This window comes from Saccoglossus kowalevskii, chromosome 2, assembly GCF_978046115.1.
Source record: "Saccoglossus kowalevskii chromosome 2, keSacKowa6.1, whole genome shotgun sequence".
Taxonomy (NCBI): domain Eukaryota; kingdom Metazoa; phylum Hemichordata; class Enteropneusta; family Harrimaniidae; genus Saccoglossus; species Saccoglossus kowalevskii.
Window position 1 is genome coordinate 12,490,889 of NC_140642.1, and position 25,333 is coordinate 12,516,221.

The 25,333-nt window shown below is 38.7% G+C and overlaps 2 protein-coding genes across 6 annotated transcripts in view; one reads left to right on the plus strand and one right to left on the minus strand.

Annotated features, from left to right (window-relative positions):
- The first annotated feature begins 7 nt into the window (after positions 1-7).
- Positions 8-17,260, plus strand: LOC144350007 (uncharacterized). 2 transcript variants are annotated; one of them, XM_085491503.1, is made up of 6 exons: positions 8-185; positions 6,104-6,225; positions 7,603-7,733; positions 10,547-10,660; positions 15,467-15,593; positions 16,584-17,260. In XM_085491503.1, exons 1-6 carry the CDS (start codon positions 105-107, stop codon positions 16,741-16,743), a joined length of 735 nt encoding a protein of 244 aa, XP_085347629.1. In that variant the 5' UTR covers positions 8-104; the 3' UTR covers positions 16,744-17,260. The 2 variants fall into 2 exon arrangements, with proteins under 2 accessions (XP_085347629.1, XP_085347633.1); XM_085491507.1 differs by having other exon boundaries at positions 10,547-10,654.
- The window catches only part of LOC100368672 (uncharacterized), a 45,019-nt gene continuing 36,916 nt past the window's right edge, over positions 17,231-25,333 (minus strand). For 2 of the 4 annotated variants that reach the window (XM_085491487.1, XM_085491484.1), the window contains 7 exons: positions 24,882-25,016; positions 21,807-22,034; positions 20,871-21,065; positions 19,670-19,771; positions 18,914-19,103; positions 18,523-18,683; positions 17,231-18,232 (listed from right to left, as the gene is read on the minus strand). In XM_085491487.1, coding sequence (XP_085347613.1) covers positions 18,026-18,232; positions 18,523-18,683; positions 18,914-19,103; positions 19,670-19,771; positions 20,871-21,065; positions 21,807-22,034; positions 24,882-25,016 — 1,218 coding nt within the window. In that variant the 3' untranslated portion in view covers positions 17,231-18,025. The remainder of the gene's footprint in view (positions 18,233-18,522; positions 18,684-18,913; positions 19,104-19,669; positions 19,772-20,870; positions 21,066-21,806; positions 22,035-24,881; positions 25,017-25,333) is intronic. The other 2 variants (XM_085491492.1, XM_085491495.1) reach the window with 2 other exon arrangements.

Below are 25,333 nucleotides of genomic sequence, written 5' to 3' on the forward strand. Positions count from 1 at the left end.
CATTGGCAAATTATAGAAGGAAGCAGCAAACCAACAAACAGGGTCAGTAATGGTGCATTGTGGGATATATATTGGGTCAAATTTTGAGTTTTCGTTTCGGCGGAATGAATGATACAAGTAAAGGGGAATTAACGTTGAGTAGCATGAGAGCAGATAATGAAAAACTACAGAAACAACTAGACGAGGTATAATGACTATTTTGTAATTGTAATGTTAATTTTTTTCAACGATGTTATTTTTATCTTTGAAATTTTTATCTTCTTTACAGATGCTTGCGATATTGCTTCAATGCTGCTAGGATGGCAAAAATTTACACTACTGTGTACCGGTACTATTTCATGACTTGAATAAGTACATTATTTTGATTATGGAAATTTTAAACTTTAGCTCTAGCTTAAGTTGTAATCTTTGGGACTGTGTTTTGTTGTTATAGTACAGTGAAGGGCAGAAAGCTGTACCTTAGGTTTAATAAACATATTTATTACCAAACGCTTCAGCGTGGTATTAAGAGTTTGTTTTCAGGGGTGGGTGATACCAAGGTGGGAAATGGATGCACATATGGGGTTAATTCCTTGAATTGCAATATAGAGGGTTCAGGCTGAAATACAATATATAGTGTTTTCATGTTTCGTCTGATATTTCTGTGGTATTCTGCTGCTGTAAGTAATGCACGATTTGTTCCGAAATTCAGTATATTGTGTGTATTCCAGGGTTATTCGTTTTTTGCTGAAAACACCCCTATTTTTTAGTGGCAGAGTCGAATAGTCTCACTCCCACTGGGAAATCTGCATTGTTGCTTGAATGTGAGTTAATTAAACACATTTTCCAGACCGGCGAAAGAGTATGCAACAGCCAATTTTAACAGCCTGTCACATGATTTTAGTCTGAATGTCAACATGAAAGAGGCTAGTCCATTTTACGCAGGAGTAATTGGGAGTAGAATATGTGAGGGATAGTATCAACAGAGATGTGTATAGTGAAAAGTAATATGTATCCTTCATTTGCATCTCTGAGCATTTCTGTTTTAGTATATTGGTTTGAAAATGTTGAACTTGCATGATTTGCAATGTGTTTTTTTAATGGGACTCCCCTATTGATCGAATCCCGGGTTTGAACGAGAACGGCACACCACGTGATTCGTTTGAATACAATGCTGATGGCAAACATGCCGTGTTACTGCAGTACTGCACTGACGGGATGACTTACTGGTACTGCATGCTACAACTTCGCTTGTGATGTTGCTTGTTAGCCATGGATTACATGAATCTTGATTACCAGTCAAATGTTGCTCATTTGACGTTGGTAATCTTTATTTGGAACTGAGTAACTTCCTGGTACTTCGTACTATGATAAAAATCAGTCAACATACATCAAGTTCTCTCAATCGTAGTATTCCATGTGATGTACACCTAATATGCCAAAAATGTTGCTGAACGATTTGAACTGAATAAAAATAGCAGACGAAAATTTGTTTACAAAATAAAAATACTTCGGTTGCCAATGAAAACCGGTAAAAAACAAGCAATATGTTTTCGGCTGTTATCATGGAAGGACATGAACGTGAAGCTAACGTCTGTTTATAACTAAAACCGGGCACCTTATACGAGGTTCGCAAAATAACATGGCAGTCATTAGAAGTCACTTTATTTTATTGTTAGGACGTATTCAGCCGTTAAATGTATTATTTCCAACCGTTTTGCGATAGTATTTTCTAGATTGGAGGCAGCATTTACATTTTATTCAAAGTTCAAAGCTGCGTTGGGATTCCGTTGACAGTGCAGTGGTAACAATGTCGGCGCCGGTGATCTCTTACCAGTGCGCAACGTAGCCACGATAAAAGGCATGATCATTTGGGCACTGCTATTACAAGACTTTTGGCTGTTGCCATGGTAGCGGTGGGTCAGGATTGTTTTTCCAATTAGTGATGGTACGACCTGCCTGTCAAGTATGAACCGTGACAAAATCAGCCAAGCCCAAAAAAATCACAGAAGAGTTAAAAAGCCATTCCTGCTGAACAGTTACTCTAACTTCGGGGTCAACTTTCTCATTAATGAAAACAGATATCAAAAATTCAAATAGTAACTTTTTGCCCACACTCAAGCCGAGTACAATGAGCTATGTCTGAGGTGTTGTATCACAAGGAGTTGGACAAACTTATGTATTTTAATAAATTATTGAATAATAAAATGTTATATAACTTTTCTTTTACCCCCTCCCCTTCCTGGTATCTATTTCAAGTATTTTTGTCAGGTTCAAATCGTTCACCAGCATTTTTGGCATGTTAGATGTACATCACATAGAATACTAGGATTGGGAGAACTTAATGTTTGTTGACCACCTGGAATCTGAGTTTTATAAATCTTGAAGGGCTCTCGGAAGATCCACCCGCTGCCTGGACCCGCAGTGAAATCTCCGATTAATATGGAGCCGCAACCATCAACATCGATATACCATGAGGTTTCTGTTGGCGACGTTGCGGCGTTACTCAGTTCCAAATAACCGAAATAAAGATTACCAACGCCAAATTAGCAAAATTTAACCGGTAACCAAGACTCAGTCCATCCACGACAAGCAAGCAACATCACAAACGAGGTTGTAGTGTGCAGCTCACGAGTCAGCGACGACCGATTTCAACGAAAGTCATTCCGTCAGTGGAGTGTTGCAGTTGCACGGCATGTTTGCCAATGCACAGATCTGTGGAGGAACTTTTAACTTCAACATCAACCGTGTATCGTAGTCGCCCAGTTTAAGTTCTGGTTCTGTCGTGGTCCCAACTAAAGGGCGACAGTCGTCGTGTCGCGTCCTGTTCGATATGGGACTCATAGCGACGTATACAACGCGTGTAAAATACATTGTTTATTTACATGAAATTCGAACACGCGCTGCGCTACGACCACCGCGCTTAAACATCCACGAGTTATTTATTCGGACAATGACTTAAATTAGACGTCTGATTATTTTATTTTCACACGTACAGCGACACGCGTTCTACACTGACAAGCGTTGCTAGGTCGCAGCACTGTCTTGGAGCATATTAATGGGCAATTGGGTTCCCCGATCTAAATTTCTATCCCGGTTTGTTGCACGTTCTTTTTTTAATATGAAATAATCAAATATGGGACATGTGTATAATAACAGAACCCCACACCCTCCCCGTGGCTTCGCTCGTGAAAGTACGGCAGCAGGATACACCGCATCACTCGTGAAAATAACTTCCATACGCAATGAAAGCCACGGGGAGGGTATCTGTCATAATACTTCATTATCACTGAAAACATTTTTCCCCTGAAATAAATTCCAGTGAATATGCCATTTCCCTCATACTCTATTGAGACACAGCGCAGTGAAAATTGGATTCACATGTAATGCTTGAAAACATGTCAGAAAAAATAAATTAAGTGAAATTCTACGTGACTTCATAATAGTTGGAAATGAACACATTACACCCGACCCTACCACTCTATATACAATGTAAACTACACCCCAAAACATCCTTTCACCCACAGTTACTACCGTGTTTCACCAGTGTATTCTATTTGACGTCAGGAGAAATTGAAATAAACAAATTAATTATAATTTCAGCCTCTAGTTGACCACTGATTAAATAAACTACCTCGTCTTTATGTGAACTTGCAGTTATTCGTTGCCTACACCAGTGACTTCAAAATATATGTTTCAATCCCAGGAATTTCACTCGCTGTTAATTGCATGGGAGTGGCAGTCTTTAATGAATTTTTATTGTCATGTCAATTTCTTGCGATTACTCGAACATTAAGCTGTAACCACATACCGCCTAGGTGCTGTAATTAAATACTGGTGTAAGCACCATATGAACTATGAACAATGCATGTGAAGCCAGCTGTGGGGTATATTCAATCCTATAGATTTCTCATTGTTTGGTAACTATTTGCTGCAAATGCAACAAAAATCAATATAAAAAATATTACCCACACAGTATTCTACAGGTTACTTGTTTATAAATAGTACCGGTAGCTTCGCTGTCAGTGGCTTACGAGTTAAGTGGGTTTCGTATTGGGGGGTCTTGCGGGGAATAGGGCTTTGTCGCAGTAACTGGTCCTTTCATCGTTGTTGAGAATTAAAGTTTTATGTTTCTTTAACAACTTGCGCTATTCTGGGAATACCATCCTTAGAAGCTATTAATTTGCCTTTATGGTTTGTACAGTTGCTCTGGCAGGAGTTCCAAAATAAGACCCATGCTTACATTACATTATCATTATGATCTTATTGGTGTTGCAAAGGATAGTTGAATATTGCTTATTAAAATTAATAATCCCCATAACCGTTTTCCAATATAGATAAATTATAGTACATAACAAATATATAACTCAGTCTCAACAATGAAATAAAGAAAAGTATATATATATATATATATATATATTTACATTATTACTAATACATTGCAATACAACTAATTAAAATTGAAAGAAATTGCAATATAAAATATTCTGTCAGTGACACTTCTCAAGGGCGTATTTCACAGTCAGTGTTATTTACGAAAATATTTGTTTATAATTTTATAAATTGGCTTGGCAATTCCCACTCCAATTAGTTATAATGTGTACATGTTTTGCTAAATAAAATTAAAGATACACTAACAAAAATGAAATATTAATTATTTCATTATATAACCTGCACAAAATTAATCAATATTTTCCTTGCTAGAATGATGTGTAACTTCATATGGGAATCCTGATAAAGTTCACAGCTGGCGATTTAGCAATACCCGTATCAGGGATAGTCATCTTCTTGTGATTCTGATTACATGACGTTTTTATGTTCATGTGCTGCAAGTTACAAAGCACGTACCAAAGCGACCATTCCTCGGCAAACAATTAAGCCAAGGCAAGGCAATTCTCCTGGCCTACCACTGCCATTGCAACAGCCAAAAACTGATTTTTGAATACTTTCGCTCCAAATTTATTACCTCCTACCAGTTTTGTAATAGCAGTGTTCAAATGATCATGCTTTTTATTTTGGCTACTTTGCGCTTTGGCGCCGACATTGTTACACTGTATCAACGTAATCCCAACGCAACTTTAAACTTTGAATGAACTGTAAATGCTGCCTTCATTCTAGAAAATACTAAACGGTTGGAAATAATAAATGTAACACAGCAGAATACGTCCTACCTAGTAATAAACTAAGTGACTTCTAAAGACTGAATGGTTTTTGCGAACTTCGTATTACCGAGAAAACATTATAAGATACTATTCTACTGTAAGCAGTTGTACTCGATACTAGTCCTAGTTCAGTGAGAGTTACAAACTAGGTGCAATAAGTTTTGTTAAGTTGCTACTGTACAATAATATATATCCTAGAGTTCACATAAGATAATTGTACTATACATTTTTGTAAGTTGCTACAAAGCATATTCAGTATTCTTCATTGCAAACTGAGGGTTATAAACTAAGTGCAATAAGTTTTGTAAAGTTATTACTGTACAATAAGTTGTATCTTATCTTATAAGTCTCATAAGATAATTATACTATATATAGTAATTGTTATTGTTCACTGAGCAGTATTTGCTAATTTCCAGATCATTTCAATATTATCAATATTTAGAATGCTTTGACTTAAGAAAAAGAGCTTTAGACTAAAACATGAACAAAATCGTAAATACGTGATAGTCTCTGTCTTTACTCTTACGTTGTAGCAATGTTCACGTCACTGCAAATAAAGACACTTGAGCATTTTAAAGATAGTGAGAATAGAAGCAAAATGATGGAAGATTGAATTTTCGATTACTGGCCGAGATAGCCGTATCTAGTGTTCATTTCAATGCAGTCTGTCTCGTTCTCAATTTCTATGTGATCGTTGCTGTGGACAGCGATGGACGACAGATTGTGATAGGCAGCTGACTTTTAGTTTTATTATTTTACTATTCTGACGTATATTCTGTATATACTTGTATATAATTTCTGTGTTGCGAAAGTAGACTTTTGTGAAATTAGATCAATTTACAGTATACAGAGCTATGGAAATAGACATGCATATGTACCCCTATACTATATTCTGAAAGACAATAGTGTTACACACTAGATATGTCTTGATTTGTATTTGCGTTACATCTGTTCTGTTGCAGCTAAGAAAAATAGAGTTGAATTGCCAAAGAGAAAAAGAAACGCTACTTAAGAGAAAAAGTGAACTCAAAGAGAGGAAGTCATCAGATGTCAGAAAGAACCTTCCTGCAGTCAGCCAAAAGTTGTATGTATTTTATTGATAATTATTATGATAGTATATTTACTCTACCAGATGTAACGGGTACTTAATATGATAGTATATTTACTCTACCAGATGTAACGGGTACTTATTATGATAGTATATTTACTCTACCAGATATAACGGGTACTTATTTTGACCATAAATATATTTCCGTGAATGTAAATAAGTACATACATAACTAATAGGGCAAATATGGTATAATATTGCTGCAGAAAATTGAATCTGATAAACTACAGCTACATTCAGATCGAGAATGGTGTTAACAATCAACAAATAGATGGCAGGGTTTTTAAGAGTAATGGCAACTATAAGGGACGAGATGTGTAATAGTGAATTTGGGATGAAATAAAGTTATTTGTCAAAAATTAAGAAGTTTGACATTAAAATTTGTCAATTTGTGATGTTGATATCATCTGCTACAACAACATTACAATAAAACAGTAATGAACTGTTTACCAATCAGATTATGATATATGTAGTTGTGTATTAATGGATTTTGTATATATCTTGGACATTATGAAACCACGATGCAACAACACTTTTATTTTTTTCGAATCAGATTAAAAATGGCTGACTGCGACCATTTTTTTTAGCTCCGCTGTTGACTTTGTCGAGCGGAGCTTATCATACGAGTGACTCCGTCGTCCGTGTCAATGTTTTACTTTTTCAACTTCTTCTTGAAAACTACAAGCTTGAATGCTTTGATACTTGGTGTATATGTACCTTGGGTAGACCTCTCTCGGATTTGTTCATTTCATGATCTTATCTTCAATTCTCTAATTTTGGTGAATATTTTTGTCATTTTTGGTAAAAAGTCATATTTTCAACTTCTCGTTAAAAACCGCAAGTCCAATTGCTTTGATATTACATATATAGGTACTACATGTTGACCTCTCTCAGATTTGTTCATTTTGTAATGATATCTTCAATTCTCTAATTTTGGTGAATATTTTTGACATTTTTGGTAAAAACTGATATTTTCGACTTCTTGTTAAAAACCGCAAGTCCAATTGCTTTGATATTACATATATAGGTACTACATGTGGACCACTCTCAAATTTGTTCATTTGTATGATGATATCTTCAATTCTCCAATTTTGATGAATATTTTTGTCATTTTTGGTGAAAAGTGATATTTTTGAATTCTTGTTGAAAACAGCAAGTCCCATTGCATTGATACTATGCATATTGTTCATTTTCTAATGATATCTTCTGTTCTTTCATTGAAATGTGCATTGCTAACAGCGGAGCTATTTCAGCCGAGAGGCTGCTTGTTTTATTATGACTTGGCTCATGAAGTGTGCAAATGATTTCAAAGAAATTTTAATTGTATATGTCTTGACCTTTGGTTGTTTTCAGATTCGATCAAGTTTACCCATTAGTGAATGATGTATGTCACCAACAGTATCTGTTACAAGAACTTAAACAGCAGTTACTTGTTGCCATAACAACTAAAGAAAAAGATGCCATTCTATCTGCTCTCAAATCTAGTAAGTATGCACTCGTAAATGGCATACAAGGTACAGTACAGTTCTCACGGAAGCTTTGGCTTTTGTGGCATCATTGTCGCATACGCATGGCTTCATTGTCGCCTCAGCATCGCATCATTGTGGCATCAGCTTCGCGTCATTGAAAATTGAAGCTGTGTTCGCCTCTCTTATTTTGTGGCATCATCGTGGCCTCAGCTTCGCAGTCCCATGGCATCAACATGGCATCAGCTTCAAAGTATTGTGACATGAGTATGACCTCATTATTTTCACATGGAAAGGCAGTAGAGAAAAAACACATGTACAGAAGTTCGATATGTAATCGATTTGAAATTCAAAACGGTAAGGGGAATAAAATAATATGACCAAGAGTAAAATGACATTTTAAAAAGATATCTTGTTTAAATATTTAATGTTGCGAGTATTGGGTACCAAAAACTATGTGAAGTACATTGCAATCTGCAAGGTGACGAGTGTCATATTGACTGCAAGGAAAAACGTGATAAATTTAAATCACACGATGCAATCGTCGTTCGGAAACAACACAATTTGCTATACGAAAAGAAACTGTTCGTGTTATAAAATTACTTTATTTTCATTCATTTTATTTGCTGGTAAGAGAACAGATTCAGATTCCTCATTTTGGTGGTATTTTTCTGTGTTTCGTTTAGTTTTAGCTGAGTCCGATCCCATGCCCGGACTACTAATACATGCAAAACACGCGAACGCCGCCTGGCGTTGTCGCCGGCCATCTTGATACAAAGTTCCAAAACAAGTGCGTACATTTCCAACTATGATTGGATGGTTGTGGTGGTGGCGTGGTCTAGTAAAATTTTACATCCAATTCACAAAAAAAAAATTTTCGAATAAAAACGAGCCACAGGCCTGGTAAAAAATCGAATAGCACTTGATGTGCAGAAATAATTTATTGGGCTTCAGAAAAAAAAGTATTCATTTAGTTGTAGCCGTAAATATTTGGTGACCAGTCGATGAACAATTTGAAACTCATTATACAAAACGGAAGTCCTTCGATACTGAATATCATCGACCCCAATCTGGTTTACCTCATTTCCCAACTTGCAAAACTGATTTGTATCTCAGCCCAGTTTTTCTTTTTTTCTTTTTTTGAACTGAGGTCAAATCCCAGCCGTTTGTCAAAATATACGGATGTTTTTCAGTGAATGATTGTGAAGCCTGTCACAGCACAGTGAATCGACGCCGGAGATTGGACAGTACGACGACCCTTCAATTAGCGTCAAATATGCTTTGTTACAACATCATTGATTTGCTGAAAGTCATCTGATCGGAGCACGACCTGGGTCACAGAACCATATTTGTCCGTATTATCAACGGGACTTTGCGAGAGAACCACACCCACATTTTCAACCATTTTTAGCGCGGAAGTTGCTAACAAATGTCGAAAAACTCGTGAATTTTATGGATTTGAATAAAATAAAGCTATCGGTTGGTAAGACTGGTTAATAATATATCCCCCGATGCTCTTCAAAATTTTTAAATTTTATTTCAAGGCAAGAAATAGATAATTGAAGTTCCATTGATTTCAAGGCGACTGTTTCACCGCGACAACTCTGCGCTGTGTTGTAGTTTCGCGAGGTAAAAAAATATATATAATAAATAGTACGTGTTTAATTATTTGGTTTTACAGCCCGCAAATTACGGGACATGATCCCCATGAATTACGATAAATAAATGCTGATTGTGTTGAATGACGGACGTCGGGACCGTTTGGAGAAACCAACGGGGATCGATATTTCAAACAAATTATTGGGACACAGTCGGTAGACATTTCAAACAAATGATATTATTAACGAAAGACGAGATTTTTCCAGATATTTATGAACATACTGTCACAACAAATATATGCAAAATTGACAAATACACAAAGAGACATAGGTTTTATTTTAGCCTTAGAAATATTTTCTATGCGTGGTACTTCTATTTAGCTTCATGGTCCTTCGGCTTGTGTTCTCCTTGGGAAATAACAATAATTATACAAATCGTAAACTCAATGCAGTCAGGAAAAGAAACCCGGACAACCATGTCGTACTTCTGTTGAAATACATTTTGTAGCAGCGCGTCGCGTCAGAATATTGTTTAAAATAAAATAGTCAATCCCAGCCAAATCTAGGTCAAAGGGTCAGATTGCGTGCATATAATTATAGATAGTTAAAACAAAAAGTATTTGAACTTTTGACGGTTGTTTAACATCTATGCACAGTTACTAAACAAGTAACCGTGATCTATGAAAACCAGAAAATTGTTAGTAGTCCGAATTTTTGCACAGTCGAAAATAAAGCAGAAATTCAACAAGCGGTCGCAAAAGCGAGCGATTGAAAAGCGGAAGCGAGCGAGAGGTTGGGCGAAATGAGTTCTGTACCTCTTTGTTTGATGAAGCGATGCTGATGCCACATTGTCGCCATAATGAGGCCTCAATGAAGTGAAGCGAAAACCGCCTAACTTTTTAATGTTGCGACATTGAAGCGATGCTGAAGCCATAACAATGCCATAATGATGTGATGCTGAAGCGAAGGTGAAGCTGAAGTGAAGCCAAAGCTTCCGCGAGAACTGTACATTCAATAGTGGAAACAAATGTTAGGTTTTTAAGGTATAGATGCAGGTTCACGGGCACATGGAGTGAAATTTTTTTTTTTTTTTTTTGCTTTTTCTTACTCAGTCTTGGCTAGATAGATAGTGATAGATAATTTCAGAGCATTGTCAATGCTTGAACTTACTTAAAAGCTTTAAAAGAAAAACACTGAAGTAACTTATAATTCATTTATTTACGTATGTTGCAGTTGGAAAAATAAGGTTGAACAATGGTGAAATTGACAAGACTGATATACTGAAAATTTGGCATCTTGAACTAATGAATATGAAGAAACAACTGAAGAATGAAGAAAGGGGTGACTGTAATTTTATTTTTCATTCATAACAGGAATATATAATTCACTCACTACGTTCAATTACCCACCATAGACTCCGGTCAGTCAAAATGACTATTTTGAACTGTAGGCATTAATCCGCGATTCTGCCAGTGACGGAGAGATAGAATCTAGGTCAGGGGAAGCCCCATGACCCCAAGATTCTCTTTCCCTTACATCACGAACCACGTGACCGAGGCCATATGGCAGCGCCATAGACTGCTGTACAAATCACTCTTCTTTTTTCTCCGCACCTGCGAGGATAAAGTTTTAGCGGCTCTGCTGGATGGCCTGCCCTTTAATCTGTCCGGGTTTCTAGCTTGGGTTGTTGCCGCTGCACGGCATCCGAAATTGTGGCTGGTAGGATAAGTTTTCCTTGTCATTTTACCCTCGTGTCGTTTTTCCACTTTGTGTGTAGTATTTTTCACAACAAAGAAATTAAAACCCGGTGCTACTACGTAACCACTTGTTGGTTTCGCGGCAGCACCTTTTGTATTTCGTCTTTTCCCTCATGCATGTCATCTTTTATTTGCAATGTATTTAGCAATGTATTGATGTAATGACAGCACCAGGGCTCGCTGCCGTTTTCTATTTGGCCTCCTCGCGTTTTGAGTCGACTGTGCAGTGGTTATATTCAGAATTTACCAGCATAGAACCCGCATCCGAGATACTTTGTCGTAGCTGCGTGCGGGGTTCGGGGTTTTTGCGCGAAGGTGTGTGTTTTTCACTGGAGTTCTGAGGCCTGAGATTTTCTTTCAGAGCCATCAAAATCGCTGACTGCATCACAGCAAGGTTACGCGTCCAGTAAACAGATTGGTTAAAGTGAGTTGCATGTTTGGCATGAGTGGAAAGTCCTCACACTCTGCTACCGGTTGTACTGGGACGTCGAGTAGGAGGCCCGTTGGTACTGATATTTTTCTCGGTCTCCCCCCGCTGATCGGAGGGCATCCTCACAGTCTGTTTTTTCAGGAGGTGGTTTACCCGATTTTACCGGCGAGGCTGTGCCCCTGGAGGCTTTCTTCCTGTGGGGCCCGTTGCGGGTCCCTTTGTGGACCCTTCCCCGCACAGCGCCAGGTTTGCCTCCGAGTTGAGGGCTTTGGTCGGACTGTCGGGCAATTGCGTCCCTGGCAGGCCGGGTAGATCAGACTAAGTCGGAGGGAGCTGTCTTCACTGCGGCCCCTCGGTGGGCAAGCAGGAAGAAACACGAAAGCATGTTTGCATTCAAACACGTCTCTTCTGGGGAACCCCTGTTCCCAGCCGCGGCTCTCCCACTATTTTTGGGGGAGGCCGAGGCTAAGGCTAATTGCACCGGGCCTCCTCTGGAGCCTCGGGCACTGAATGCCAACGGGGTGCTGGCAGCCAAGCCTCCGATCTCGGGGCAGGGCTTTCAAGGCAGGGCACACGTTGACCCCCCCCCTACTTTCAGCCAGCCAGTGTTCGTCACGCGTTAACAGTACAATGGTAACGAATTTATCCTTGTGTCCGGTCTCCATTGTGGGTTTTGACTCCTACTTACCGACCCACTGGCGTCCCCAGAGGGAACCGACCCTGTCATGAGACACACAGTCGAACACGCTCCCTCTCACATATTTAAAGTGAAAGGAGACGCAGTACGCTCGTGTTGGATACAGCCGGTACTCCGGGCGGTCTCTCAGAGTCTTCCATCCGTATGACTCGGTGAGCCACGCTTTTTGGGGTGATGCGGAGTATCATCGATCTCAGTGATACGATGTAAATACCCCCACCCTTGATCCTAAGGCGACTACCTAAGGTTGCTTCAACACTTATGGGATCTCGGGCGTCGGGATCCAAAGCAACCCCTTCGGCACGGCTCTACCTGTCTGTCCGAGTGTGGAGTGGGGCGCAGAGCACGCAAACGGTGTTGATGGGCAGCGTTGGTCAGCCGTGGAGGATGTAATGCTTAAGGCCCCCAGGTGGGGAAAACATTAGGCAACACTTCCCGCTGGACCAAACGCTACCCAGTCGGTGTGGTTTCGGGATCAGACCCCATAGCGTGGGATGAGACCAAAACACCCCCAACCGAATCCCAAGGCTCCTTCCCCAGACCCCGGTACCACAAACTTGGCAAACTGGGCAAAGGGATATAGCCACGTTCCATGGGCGTTCTTGTCATTCGAAGATGACCCATCCAGCCCTGAGGACAGATTTGCTTGAGCGCATTATTGTGCGCGCCCAGGACTCTGGAGACCTTGGAGGCAGAACGCACCAGCCTCCTAGACCAGGCGACATTTTTACTGGTGGGCCACCCCCTAGTGTCACCTGGCTCTCTTGGCCGGGGCCACTACTGTGCTACGAGGCGCAGCCTTAGACACGCTTGTTTTCGTCGACAAGCTGAGTCAGGGTACGTCCCCACCTCAGTGGAGACACCATTCAGGGTTCTCCTCTCCATCCACCGTTTTGACTGGCTAGCCCTACTAGACTTAAGCGGGGCCTACCTGCTCATATCGATGCACCCAGCGAGTTGCCATCTCCTTTGAATTGCCCAGCTGGGCCAAGTATTCGAATTTTGGGTACCCCCCTGTTCGGGTTAGGCACAGCGCCTTACGTGTTCACCCGAGTGATGAAACAGGTAGTGCTGCTGCTTCACTAGATGTCGGTACGCCTCAATCGAGACCACTCAGTCCTGCTCCGCACAGGCAACGCAGCGGTGGTCTCCTTCAAGAAGGAGGGGAACGCATTCCCAATCGTTGTCCTAGCGGAGCAAATCCTTCTTTGGTGTCTGGAATACAATGTGGAGCTAACCGCACACCACCTCAGCGGTGAAGAACAGTCTGCCGACGCCCTTTCAGGACGGCTCCGTCTCCAGAAAACGAAGTGGCTGATACCCCAGTGGGTAGCCTCCAGGCTGTTTCGGCTGTGGGACGGTCCAAGGTTGGACCGGTTTGCCGCATCCCCGGAACGTCAAGCGCCCGACGTACGTAACACTCCTGCTGACTCCAGGAGCCTGGGCCAGGGTTGCTTTGCTGACCCACTTAGTTGTGTACGCCTTTCCTCCCTTCCCGCTAGTTCACCGGGCACCGGAGAAAACTTCGACAGGTGCACACCCTCATATTATCATGGGTCGCACCCAATTGGCCAAGCAAGACCTAGTTTCCACTTCTGTTGGAAATGCTAGTTGAAACACCAGCAGTGCTTCCGGACCTGCCGTCCCAACCAGACGGTGCACTACCAACGAGCCCAGCAGGTATCACTTACATGCATAGAGGCTCTCAGTAGACCCGCACATACGAAAGCCTTATCTGAGCGGGCTGCCAACGTCCTGGCCAGGGCGAACAGGGATTCCACCAACGTGGCCTACATTTCTAGGCTGCAAGCATACACTGATTGGTGAAGGGAGCTGTGTTGTCTGCTCTAAGCAGACCGCCCTTTGAGCCTCTCCAATCAGCACCACTCAAATTTTTGACGTGGAAAATAGTCTTCCTACTGGCCCTCGCCTTAGGTAGGCGTTGGCCAGAGCTGGGGGCAATGTCCTTCTCGAATGATGTACCGCCGTTATGGACAATCAAGTTGTGCTAAAGACACGAATCAGGTTTCTCGCCTAGAACCAAATCCCAGGACACGATCGTAATCCCCCGGCTGTCAAATTTTGTCTGCCCGGAGGGTCAGGAGGAATTGCTTCTCTGCCCGGTTCAAGCACGGAGTTGCCGCCAAACCGTACTAAGGATTTGGAACGGGGTGCCAGGCACGTATCCATTGAAAAGGGTCTCTCTAGGTTGAGTCCCGTCGTAGCGGTCAGTCTTGGTTTGCTGACCCAGGGTCCCTGCGCATAGGCAATAAGTCAGTCCGGCATTTTATGCGGACAGATTTCTCTACCATCAGCACTCCCCTGGAAGCTCCCAGGTCCTGCTTTACGGCCATGCCCTCATGCAGAACTGTTTCAGCCTTTACTTCGAAAGCTTACTACCCCCCCAGAATTGGGTTGAGGTCTGGCTTTCTCGGGCATACTGAACCCTGTCACCATAGCAGCATTTTGGCTTTTTGCTCCGGGGACAGCACAGGCAAGGTAAGACACCACCCTTTTTTGGGTCTTAACTAGGGTGTTGAGTTTGTTTTCATCCCGGACTGGGAAAAGACTTTCATCATTTTTTCTGTTTGCTCGGGAAAAACCCGCCACCTATCGGTGTCTGACTCTGTCTACAGTTCAAAATAGTCATTTTGACTGACCGGAGTCTATGGTGGGTAATTGAATGTAGTGGATTTAGGCGAGGGTTCTTCGAACCCGCCTATTCACATAGTTCATATCCTCCATAGACTCTGGGTCCCCCCAAACCACCCCACTCTTTCCGTAGCGTTGGTCTAAGTCCTCGATGCGGAGAGAAAGGAACCAGAGTGATTTGTACAGCAGTCTATGGCGCTGCCATATGGCCTCGGTCACATGGTTTGTGACGTAAGGGGAAGAGAATCTTGGGGTCATGGGGCTTCTGGCCCTGACCTAGATTCTATCTCTCCGTCACCGACAGAATCGCTGATTAATGCCTACAGTTCAAAATAGTCATTTTGACTGACCGGAGTCTATGATGGGTATGAACTATGTGAATAGGCGGGTTTGGAGAACCCTCGTCTAAGTTTGCCATTCATGGATTTTTTTGGACAGGTTGGCTTAAATTAATTACACATCTAATTTTAAAAGCAAAAAGGGGAAGAAATCACATTACTGCTGTTTGAACAAAAAACTCAGCAATGATGTATTTGGCACCCTCTATAGTTGGTCTTCAAATTTGCTTTTGTTTTTCAGTTTTTAACAATGAATTTCTTATTTTACCTCTATTTCAGGTGATTTTAATATGTTTAACAGTACATGTTACGATATCACCTTCGAACAGTTTTCCAAAATGCAAGAATTAATTTTTTCAACATGTTACCATGGTGTCTGTGTAAAAATTAATATTCACCAAAATAGGTAAAGTAACATGGTCATTTGTAAACTTTTCTCTACCATTCAATATTTTATGGGTCTCTATCATTGCAACAACCAAACATTGTTTTAACTTTTTCTTTAAGTTATGTTTTTGTGTCCTGTGACAGTTCTAGACATTGAATGTCACTGTTGTCTCTCCTGACTTTTTTGTATGTGCAAGTTGCAAGTGCTAGTGCTGACACATAGTGCATTTTTGCCACATAAGTCATATTCATGTTTGTGATTACATGACAGGGCCGTGCAGCCATCTCTCTATCAAATGGCAATTTAATGCGCTATCCTGGTGTTAACCAGGTTTGGCCGAACACAAGCACCTGCGGACCTTAACCAAGGTTCCCCCAATGTCGTATTTGTTAGTGAATGAATCTCGGCCAGTGGAATTGGCCTTCCCATTGAGTCTGTAGCACACTCGCCCAGGGTAGGTGTTGACCCTTTTTGGTGTTCAGCCGGAGGTAGGATTTGAACTCTAGTCTACCGATCATGAGTCTGATGCGACAACCACTATGCTACCAGTGATTGTTTTTTTAACTTTTGTGAGTCAGTTATGTCAGAAATTAAACTGCCACTGTTACATGTCATTTACACATGCTTGATACCCGTTGCTTAACATAAACATCTGAGATTTGTATTCTGTATTTTTACTATGAACAGGAAGTTGGGAGAATGGATTTAGATTCACCTGTAGGGATCAGTTGTACCTCATCATCACATTCTATTTATAAACTAAATGCCAAAAACTCACTCGTATACAACAAATAGTTTCATAGAATAAAATCTTATTCTAAATTATCAATTATTACATTTTTCAAACAACTGGTATAGAAATTGAATGCAACATGTATGAAAACAGATCTAACATCAATCCATTCTCAGCTTCACACTTTTAGTACAAACCCACTGTATTTACTGCCACTATAACCTATCTGCTTCATGTAGTAGTAAATTATGTTTTTTCCATTCATACAATATTAGGATCGACAGTCTACACGGGGAACCAACATTTACGTCTGATCCTTACATCGATGATTTACAAGATGAATTTTTACAAGTGGTACATAGCAGAGGATCCATTATAGAATATGTCAAGAATTGTGTGTGGAAAGGCATTGATGACTTATTGAGTATGATGTGAACCGACAACTTGACCCAGTTTATTTCTCTCTGCTTTTTGATGACAGTTATCACAAAGTGGTTGACGTTTTCTGAAACAGGCATATATGGTGGCTATTCTACTCTGACATAATTGCACAAATTTGTCCTTTCACTTGATTTTATGAATGACCCTGGTTTTACATGTGCAATTACAGTATGTGTAGAATGCACTCCAGTATTGGAGACAAGAGGCATGTAAACTGAGTGCTGCTTGGTTTTTTTTTTCAATAGACACATAGCCTTATGCTTGTAATGTTTCACTAAATATTATACAGTAAACTAATTTTGGACTTGATTGCCACCATCTGCAGAATTAACGTTATCATTGATCAACTTCTAAACATGCCATCCAGGCAGCTCCCTAATACTCAATAGGACTAATTAATTTGTCTAGGTATCACCATGGCTAAGTTGTCTGTTTTTGCAACGATACAAAGAAGTTGTAAATAATCTGTACAAAACAGTGATTCATATTAAAAAGTAAAATTGTTTATTTATCTCATGAAATCTCTTGTAATTTAATACATAGTTCGTGCTTGGCAATACGAGTTGATGCAATATTGTGCAGCACTAAAATTCAAAATAAATATTCTCATCCAGTATGTACATAATTTTAAAAAATTAGTGCAAAAGTATTGTACGACTGTGGAAGAACACATTTGGCATTGCACTTAGTTTTATTAGCATGATTTTCTGAAGGATATTAAAACAGATAAGTATAAAGATTATATTTTCAAAAAGCCAGTTTTGATAACCTACTGCAAAGTGACTGTTATGGCACATGTAAATAATCAGATAGTCTGGCATATATAGAATTCATGCCCAATTCTCACCCAATTTAATGTAAATCACCCAAATTTTTAAGTTGTATTGTATTCATCATTATCAACTTTTCTTTTTCCATTTAAAAAAAAATTGATCATAGTAACCTCAGAAAATATGCAATATTTTTTTTAAAAGTGGGTTTGTGCATAAATTGAACATGCAAGTACAGTGGTATGTGTTGCATCAATTCCGTGTATAGTAGTTTCAGATTTCTAGCTTATGTTACTCAGTCTCTCCCAGTTAATTGCTATGTCCAACGAGTTCACTACATCGTGCCTACAACTAAGTGCACAAACACAAAAATGTACACAGAACTGAAAGCAATTCGGTAGTAGTTTTAACGTTACATTCTTCAAATCAAGGAAATAATTTGTGGACGGATTCATCTTTTTTTGGAAGTTCAAACATACACCACTTATATTTGAATGGAATGCCATTTACTGCGCTGCTACAATGCTAATTCGTGGTGGTCTGGATCGGATTACAGAACCTGAATCGTCAGAGGTTATCGTGGACGTTCTACTGGTGCTGGGTGGGATTGGTTTTTTGGATGAATCGAATATACTACCACGGCGACTATTGAGTCCAGGAGAATGGCTTGGTGTTGCTATGCTGAGTCTATCAATTGCACTGCTGTCCATGTCCTGTGAAGAAAAGACAAATTAAAATATTAAAATATTATCATGATACACTCCACCAGTACTGCATGGACATGTTTACCAACATTCAAGATTTTATAATTAGAGGTTCACTTCATGATTGACATCATTCTGTCAATCAGAACACGACTGCTGGTGACCAATATATTCCCCGACAGCAAGAAAATAATATCAATTTTAAAATTTACACTTAAATTATATGGTATACAAATTAGTGATCATGCCAATAACAAGGTAGAAAGCAATTTCAGACATTCCAAAAAAATTGTACTTACTCTGAACTGTATGCCTTCACTGAGGGAGAATGTAATGACAGTTGCGCCAGCTTTGCCACTGCTAGGATTGACTGAAGGCAACTTGAATACTCTGTTGGGCTCTTCCATGGTCAGGAAGGCTTGTAGACGTTGTTGCGTAAGCCTCTGGGATTTTGTCATGGCTGAAATTCAAAATTACAATATTACTCAAAAATGTTTGAAATCAATTTTATTATTGTTTTAAAGAGAGTAATATTTATTACCTAATCTGTCAATCAAATCGAATAACGGGTGTTATTTATAAGTTTAACCACATTTGAATGATTTTAATCTAGATACATCTATGGATAATAAATTATGTTGCATGCATGCATGAAATGACAGTGAAGCCGAACATGTAAAAGTAACTTACTCGGCTCTTTCTCAAGTTTCTTTGCATCAGTCTGTCTGTTGAATCCGGCCCAGTACGGCAACATTTCTTTGAAAACACAGCTTTGAGGTTCTTCTAATATACTTGGATTGTGTGGATCTTTTCCTCGGTCACGTATGTAACTTTCACTGTGACGGATTGTTTTGGCTGCCAGTTCTGGTGTGATGTCAATCTGTAACCCAATGTATTAGTGTGGTTAGTAGATGATAGTTTTACAGAAGAGAAATGCTGATGGAGCATTCCTTGTTTTCAAATGTTTCAAATATATAATTCTTATTATTTAGCTATCTGTATACATCATGTGTGGTCAAACCAATTTTTAGTAATCACTAACTTAAAGATCATAAAGCACCCTCTATCAAACCTATTCAACAAAACAGTCTGTTTTTTTCCATATCATTTCTGAATGTGTTTTCTTTTATTTCTGCTGAACAACACTCATGTGCAAAGGACAGAAAAATCAACAATCTGCATCCTTTTTTGGGGATGCCCGGTGGCCGAGGGGAAGACGTGTAGTGGCGTGAAGCTAGGCGATTAGGTGCCGTACGCGAGCGCCGGTTCGAGTCACGCACGCAGTACGTATTTACTATAATTAGACATAGTCTTTACCTTGCCATTTATTCGGTGTTATTTGCTTACTTTACTTCCTATGTCGACAGCAACTATGAGTTTAAGATCTGAGAATATCACATGTAAGAAATTAAGTGTTTTTGAACAGATGATTGTTTTATTACATACCTGCACAGATGGTGTTGTTGCCTGTGAATCCAAGAAACAATCGACAATGACCTCCACTTTCTTTTTCAAGAAAGCTAGCTCATTGTAAGCATGGTGTCCATCCTACAATAAAGAATAGTTCAGCATAGTTACTACATACACCTGATCCAGAGTCGTGGAGGAACCAGAATTGTAATTGCATATTACAGCATATGACATGGTGGGAGTGTGCACTAATCCTTTGCACTCCGAGTAGTCGCAGGGTTGGTGTGGCTTGTTAGCTAGTGTACATGTATGTGGTGGAGTCACTTATGTGTGGGCTTCAAATACGAACACAACATTCAGCACCATCAATAAGGTTTGATTGCATAAAACTGCGATGACGCATGTGTTGTGGAATACAGAAAAAGGCTTGAAGCATTCGCACTGCGTACACCATGTGCTAATATTAACTTTAACAAGGTTATGGCGTAGACATATCTCAAGAATATTATTTATTATGAAATGCCAGAATCGTGTATATTAATTTTTTTTCCCCTCTGTCTATTGCAGTTATTCAAAGATTTTACACTGTTCGTTGACACGAGGGTTGCCTAAATAGGTTTTGATTGTACACTAGTGGCTGTTCCTGGCGCCATGTGTCTAGTTTATATGAATTCAAAACAATGTGATGCAAGGAATTTTAATAGTTTTATTAAAGGATAAAATTACCATCTCATGACACATGAAGATTTTAAAAGCAATGCCAATCAAGTAAATATATGTAATATATAAATTACTGTTCACAAATGAATGTCAAATTTTTCAGTGTAAGAACAACACCCAACTCTGTACTTGCTAAATATTCTCTTTGCACTTTAAGAGCATTCATTTGTATTTTTTAGATTATTGCATAAAAACTTTGATGGTCTGAATAGTTGAGAATTGCAGGAAATATTTGAAGATTGGCCCTTCAACTGAATTACTGTGACCTGCATTAATTCAGAACACAGGCGAATCTTTGTGAGTTCATGCATATTGGAATACTATTCTGTTTATAATAGCACATAGAATTTAATCTTACAACCCAATGGGAAGCCAAAATGATTGCCAACATTCAAATGTTAATTTAGACGAAATACTTCATATGACATACCCACCCCCACCCCACTAAGCTTCATCACATGAATGATGTCAGAGTGCAAGTTTGAGAACACTCACCGATTCAAAACATTTCACTAACCTTGAACCTTTGGGCTTCAATCCAGAAATCCAAATCATTGGTCAATAGCACAAAACCATCGGCCTCTCCATGCTTGGCTATATACCGCTTGAAATGTTTTAGTTTTAACGACATTGATTTGCCTTTGGAAGCAGCCATCAATTCTTTCATAAACTCGATTCTATCAGCGTTAGTCGGTGCCTGCCTTCCTGGTTGCTGTCGTAAACAACAAAAATAAGTAAGTAGTCAAATAAGACAGAGATTTCCTGTACACTTAATTATTCAGTGATATATTTGTGTGTGTATTTCTGCTGTCTTGTATTGGTGTAAAGCAAAACACGCATATCCAATTTGCCGAATACCAAACCGTATCAGTTTTGTAATACCATGCATTTAAATATGTCTGCCAACTCCCATTAAATGTCAAACATACAAACACTGTACTGGTAATATCTCATGCATTATTAAGATTATATTAAAAATCCCGTGGTACACACATTTTTTCAAATATCTAAGAAAACAATATTATTATTATCAATTTGTAACCATTATACAGATATAATATTCATGCAGAAAACCATGCACTCAGTATTAAACCCATCATTGACACCATTATATGGATATAATTAATTTATTAGTGATTGTAATTTTAATTAATATATTTTAATTGAGTGTTATATGATGCTTTAAAATTGCACAACCGTTACCATGCAAACGAAGCATTGTGTATTATTAAATGCACATAACATTTAGTTTTTGGTAAAAATTAAAATGTCAAGCGTAAATAGTGTAAATATAATAGCATATTCAATGGCAAGCAAGCGTATTAATCTACTAATAATAAGCTGTTATGTTTGGTATGGAGTGTAGTGTGGTGTGCATGGTGCGTTACTGACTGAATAATATACAGGTACATGGAGGAAGAATGACGTACGTCGTAACCATGCCAACACACACCTTATAACGCTGCTGTTTTCTCCTACGTTTTACCTTCTCGGATATCTTTTTGTTAATGTCAGAAGCGGACGGAGTTGCCGATTCTGATTCAGACTGTGTACTGATCTGGTGTTGCAAAAGAGACTGTCCTGGTTCCGAGGTTACAATCTCGGGTACAGGAGGCAATAATGGCAGGGACGATGACAGTGGTGGTGATGATGATGATGAAGTAGCAGTAGGATCAGATTTCTAAATGATTGGAAAAAAGAAATCAACACGAAAAAAACGAGAACAATGATGAACGCCACATTAAAGATTAGTAGATAAAAAGCGTACAAAACATGCATGATTTAAGACAACAATGGTGAAAAGATGACATACTGGTGTAGTGCTCTACAAAACATAATAAGTTTAACATTGACAACAATTTTCCCGACAAAATATTTCATCTGACTAAGAAATAAAAAAATTCAAGTTATGCAGGTCATGATTTAAGAGTAGTGTTACATTTTGAACATTTTCTCCTAATAAAAACTTAAAATTGTTGACCAGGAGTTACTCTTGCAGTAAAATTGGCGGGAAAATGATCAAGCTGTAGCAAGGTTATAACATGCAAGAAAGAAATGAATATTTCTGGAAAAGTTAAAAGTGTATGAACAAGCAGCTTTATTTAACAGTTGAATATGACATGACGTTGATATCATGAATGCAAGTCACAATGAAAGAAATAATTGTATTGTCACATAGCCGTTACATGGCCTTTTCTAACTGTTCCTGATGGGTTTTGTTGGCAGGAAGATTTTTTTGAACAACAACCGAAGGGTGCACTGCATAGTTTGTATATTAATAATTATGTTGGAATGAAATAAACAAAACAAAATTTACCGGTAGGTACATTTTGTAATGGAATTTGGCAAGATCAAAAGTTTAAAAACAATTTTAAAGAAATCTAATTTGGCCTGATTGGTGAAAGATGAAAACAAATAATGATCAGCTACTCCACCGTTTCTTTGAGAAATATCTTGCATCACAAAATCATTCATATCAACAATACAATAAACATTTAATAGCATTTATTATAAAAATAGATTACAAAATGTTAGATGATTTGATCGCTATTGCAACATGAGATGGTATAGGAAAGAAGCACCACCATAATGTACAGATTGAAAAAAAGTCTGGAACACACAACATATCCGATTCTGTATTGTTTGATGAAAATGTACATAAAATGTGTCAACAAAGAAACATAATAGAACAGATATTTATATTGAACATAATTGGAGGAGAGAACAAAGGTAAACAGTTTGTGTTGCCATTTGTGTCTAATAGACACTGATCAGCCCCTGGCATGTTCGCCCACATAAAGCCAATTTCTATCCATACAAACAGCAGTGCACACAGAATAGAAAAACAAAGTAATGTTTACGATCATGGAGTGACCTAGATCGTAAGTCAATGACCATCAACTACAGCTGGAGTACGTACTGCGAACCGATAAATGTTTCGCTGCCAGCAATGTTTACAAATTTCACAGCAGTAATTATGACTTTAATAGTACCATTAAAACCTCATTGAAATATTTACTAATTTGAAATCATGTGTGAATTTTGCATCGCTCACAAAATTTGTGTCTCTGGAAAATAAAAATAAAGCAGTAATTCATCTTAACCCTTTCGCAGTGAGATTTGTTTTCTCCAAATTGTTTTTAAAATTTTTTTTTTTACATTTTATAGAAATTTATTTAAAATCACAACATAAATTTTAGAAAATCAGAATTTATTTTTCATTTAATAACACATCACAGGTCGATGCCCCTACATGTATATTTATCTCGGCAATAAATCAAGGCTTCCAGTAAATGATGTGTTAAACCATTTGTGAAGATTTGATGAACAAAAAGCTTTCAGTCAACAGTAATCATTTGTAACAATAGACCATTTTTCGTTCACTGCGAGAATCACGCGTTATGCATGAAATCAAACGTAAAAACAGGACAAACAAAGGTCATAGCGGCGTCAAACATCGTGTGGGATTCGACAAATGCGAAAGTATTTTGGGAGACATTTCCATGCTTAATAATGTGCTGTCCACATTTGATGATAGGCAATTTCGATTAAGTAAGGGTATTCAAAAGTAATATTCCTCTGTCGAAGATCGGCCGGTCGATGTGAGCTACGAAATAAAGAAATTCAAAATCAAATAGTTCGATTTTTGCGGCAGACGTTCGACGCACGTCTTTCATGTATCTCGCAAGATCTCGCAATTGTATAGAAAATCATCTATTGACAATGTTGGTGAAAGGGTTAAGATTTGAAAAAAAATGCTATGATTTACTCACTATTTCACTTTTCCTTTCTATTATACCACGGCTTTTTCTGCCATAACTCAGTTTACGCATCGATTTATGCGTACCCATATTGGGAAGCAGAAACCTAACCCGATGCCCGCCCTAATCAAGTACAAATTTGGTTTTATTGCAATTGTCCAATTCTTTTCACAGCAAATATTTTTTTCTCAAATTTATTTCTCAAACAGTCACCATGCAGATTATAGATCTATTTCAAATTAGGATTAACACGACAGAACATGATAACCAAGGAAGTTGATGTTTCAATCTTCATCTCTTGAAAGCTAACAAAATAATTTATCATAATTATGCAAATTTTCTCTTGATACTGGGCACCATGATTGGTTGAATGGATGCATGAACATGTACAATACTAGTAAAATGGATGGATGGTTACGATAGCAACACCATTCTTCAGCAGAGCAAGATTATATATTACTTAAAATCAAAACATGATAATTGAAACAAGAACTCCTGGGTATATATCTTTTTTTTTTTTAAATTTTCCAGAAAATTAAACAAGATTCTCGTCACATAAATCGTGCAAAGTTGCAATTCAATGTCTCCCATGCATTAAAAGTGTTTTATGACTGAGATCCAACTCTCCATGCATGTGAACACACAACAACAACAAAACAAAACAAGATAAAACATCAAAAAAAGAACATTGACAGGACAATCCAAAACAGTGTTGAGGAAATAGAAATATTACTGTTCTTAAATTTGAATATGACAACAAAACTTACAATTCCCCTTCCACGTCGACGTTTTTTCCATGCACTCACGACACCCTGGGCACTATCTGACCTGGATGACGAACCTCTTCTAGACATCGCCGAGGAATCATCATCTTTGAAGCCTTCTAGTGACTCAAGATGTACCTATATAGAGCAAGAGGAGACAGTGAAGAAAGATTCAGAGCCGAGAAATCATTACACACATATAGAAATGTACATCACTACTGCACTATATTCTGAGTAAACAAGGAAAATGTCAAGGTGGCACTGTGAAACATGGTCCTTGTGATCTGCTCTCAACAGCAACAATTTTAGTGTTCCCACTTTTCATTGGAAATTCACAAAATAGTCCTGTTTATAGTAAGAAATTTCTTTCAGAAGATTAGGACAAAAAAGCCTAATTTTTAGAGTAAAAACTAAAAATGTTTTCAAATTTTTTCAGTTGGCTCCAAAAATGGAAT

Excerpts from the sequence above, each read along its gene's own strand:
- LOC144350007 (XM_085491503.1), top strand. The coding sequence starts at position 105 with ATGAATGATACAAGTAAAGGGGAATTAACGTTGAGTAGCATGAGAGCA. Across the intron at positions 7,734-10,546 it reads TCTATCTGCTCTCAAATCTA|TTGGAAAAATAAGGTTGAAC; the intron begins GTAAGTATGCAC and ends CGTATGTTGCAG. Across the intron at positions 15,594-16,583 it reads ATTAATATTCACCAAAATAG|GATCGACAGTCTACACGGGG; the intron begins GTAAAGTAACAT and ends ATACAATATTAG.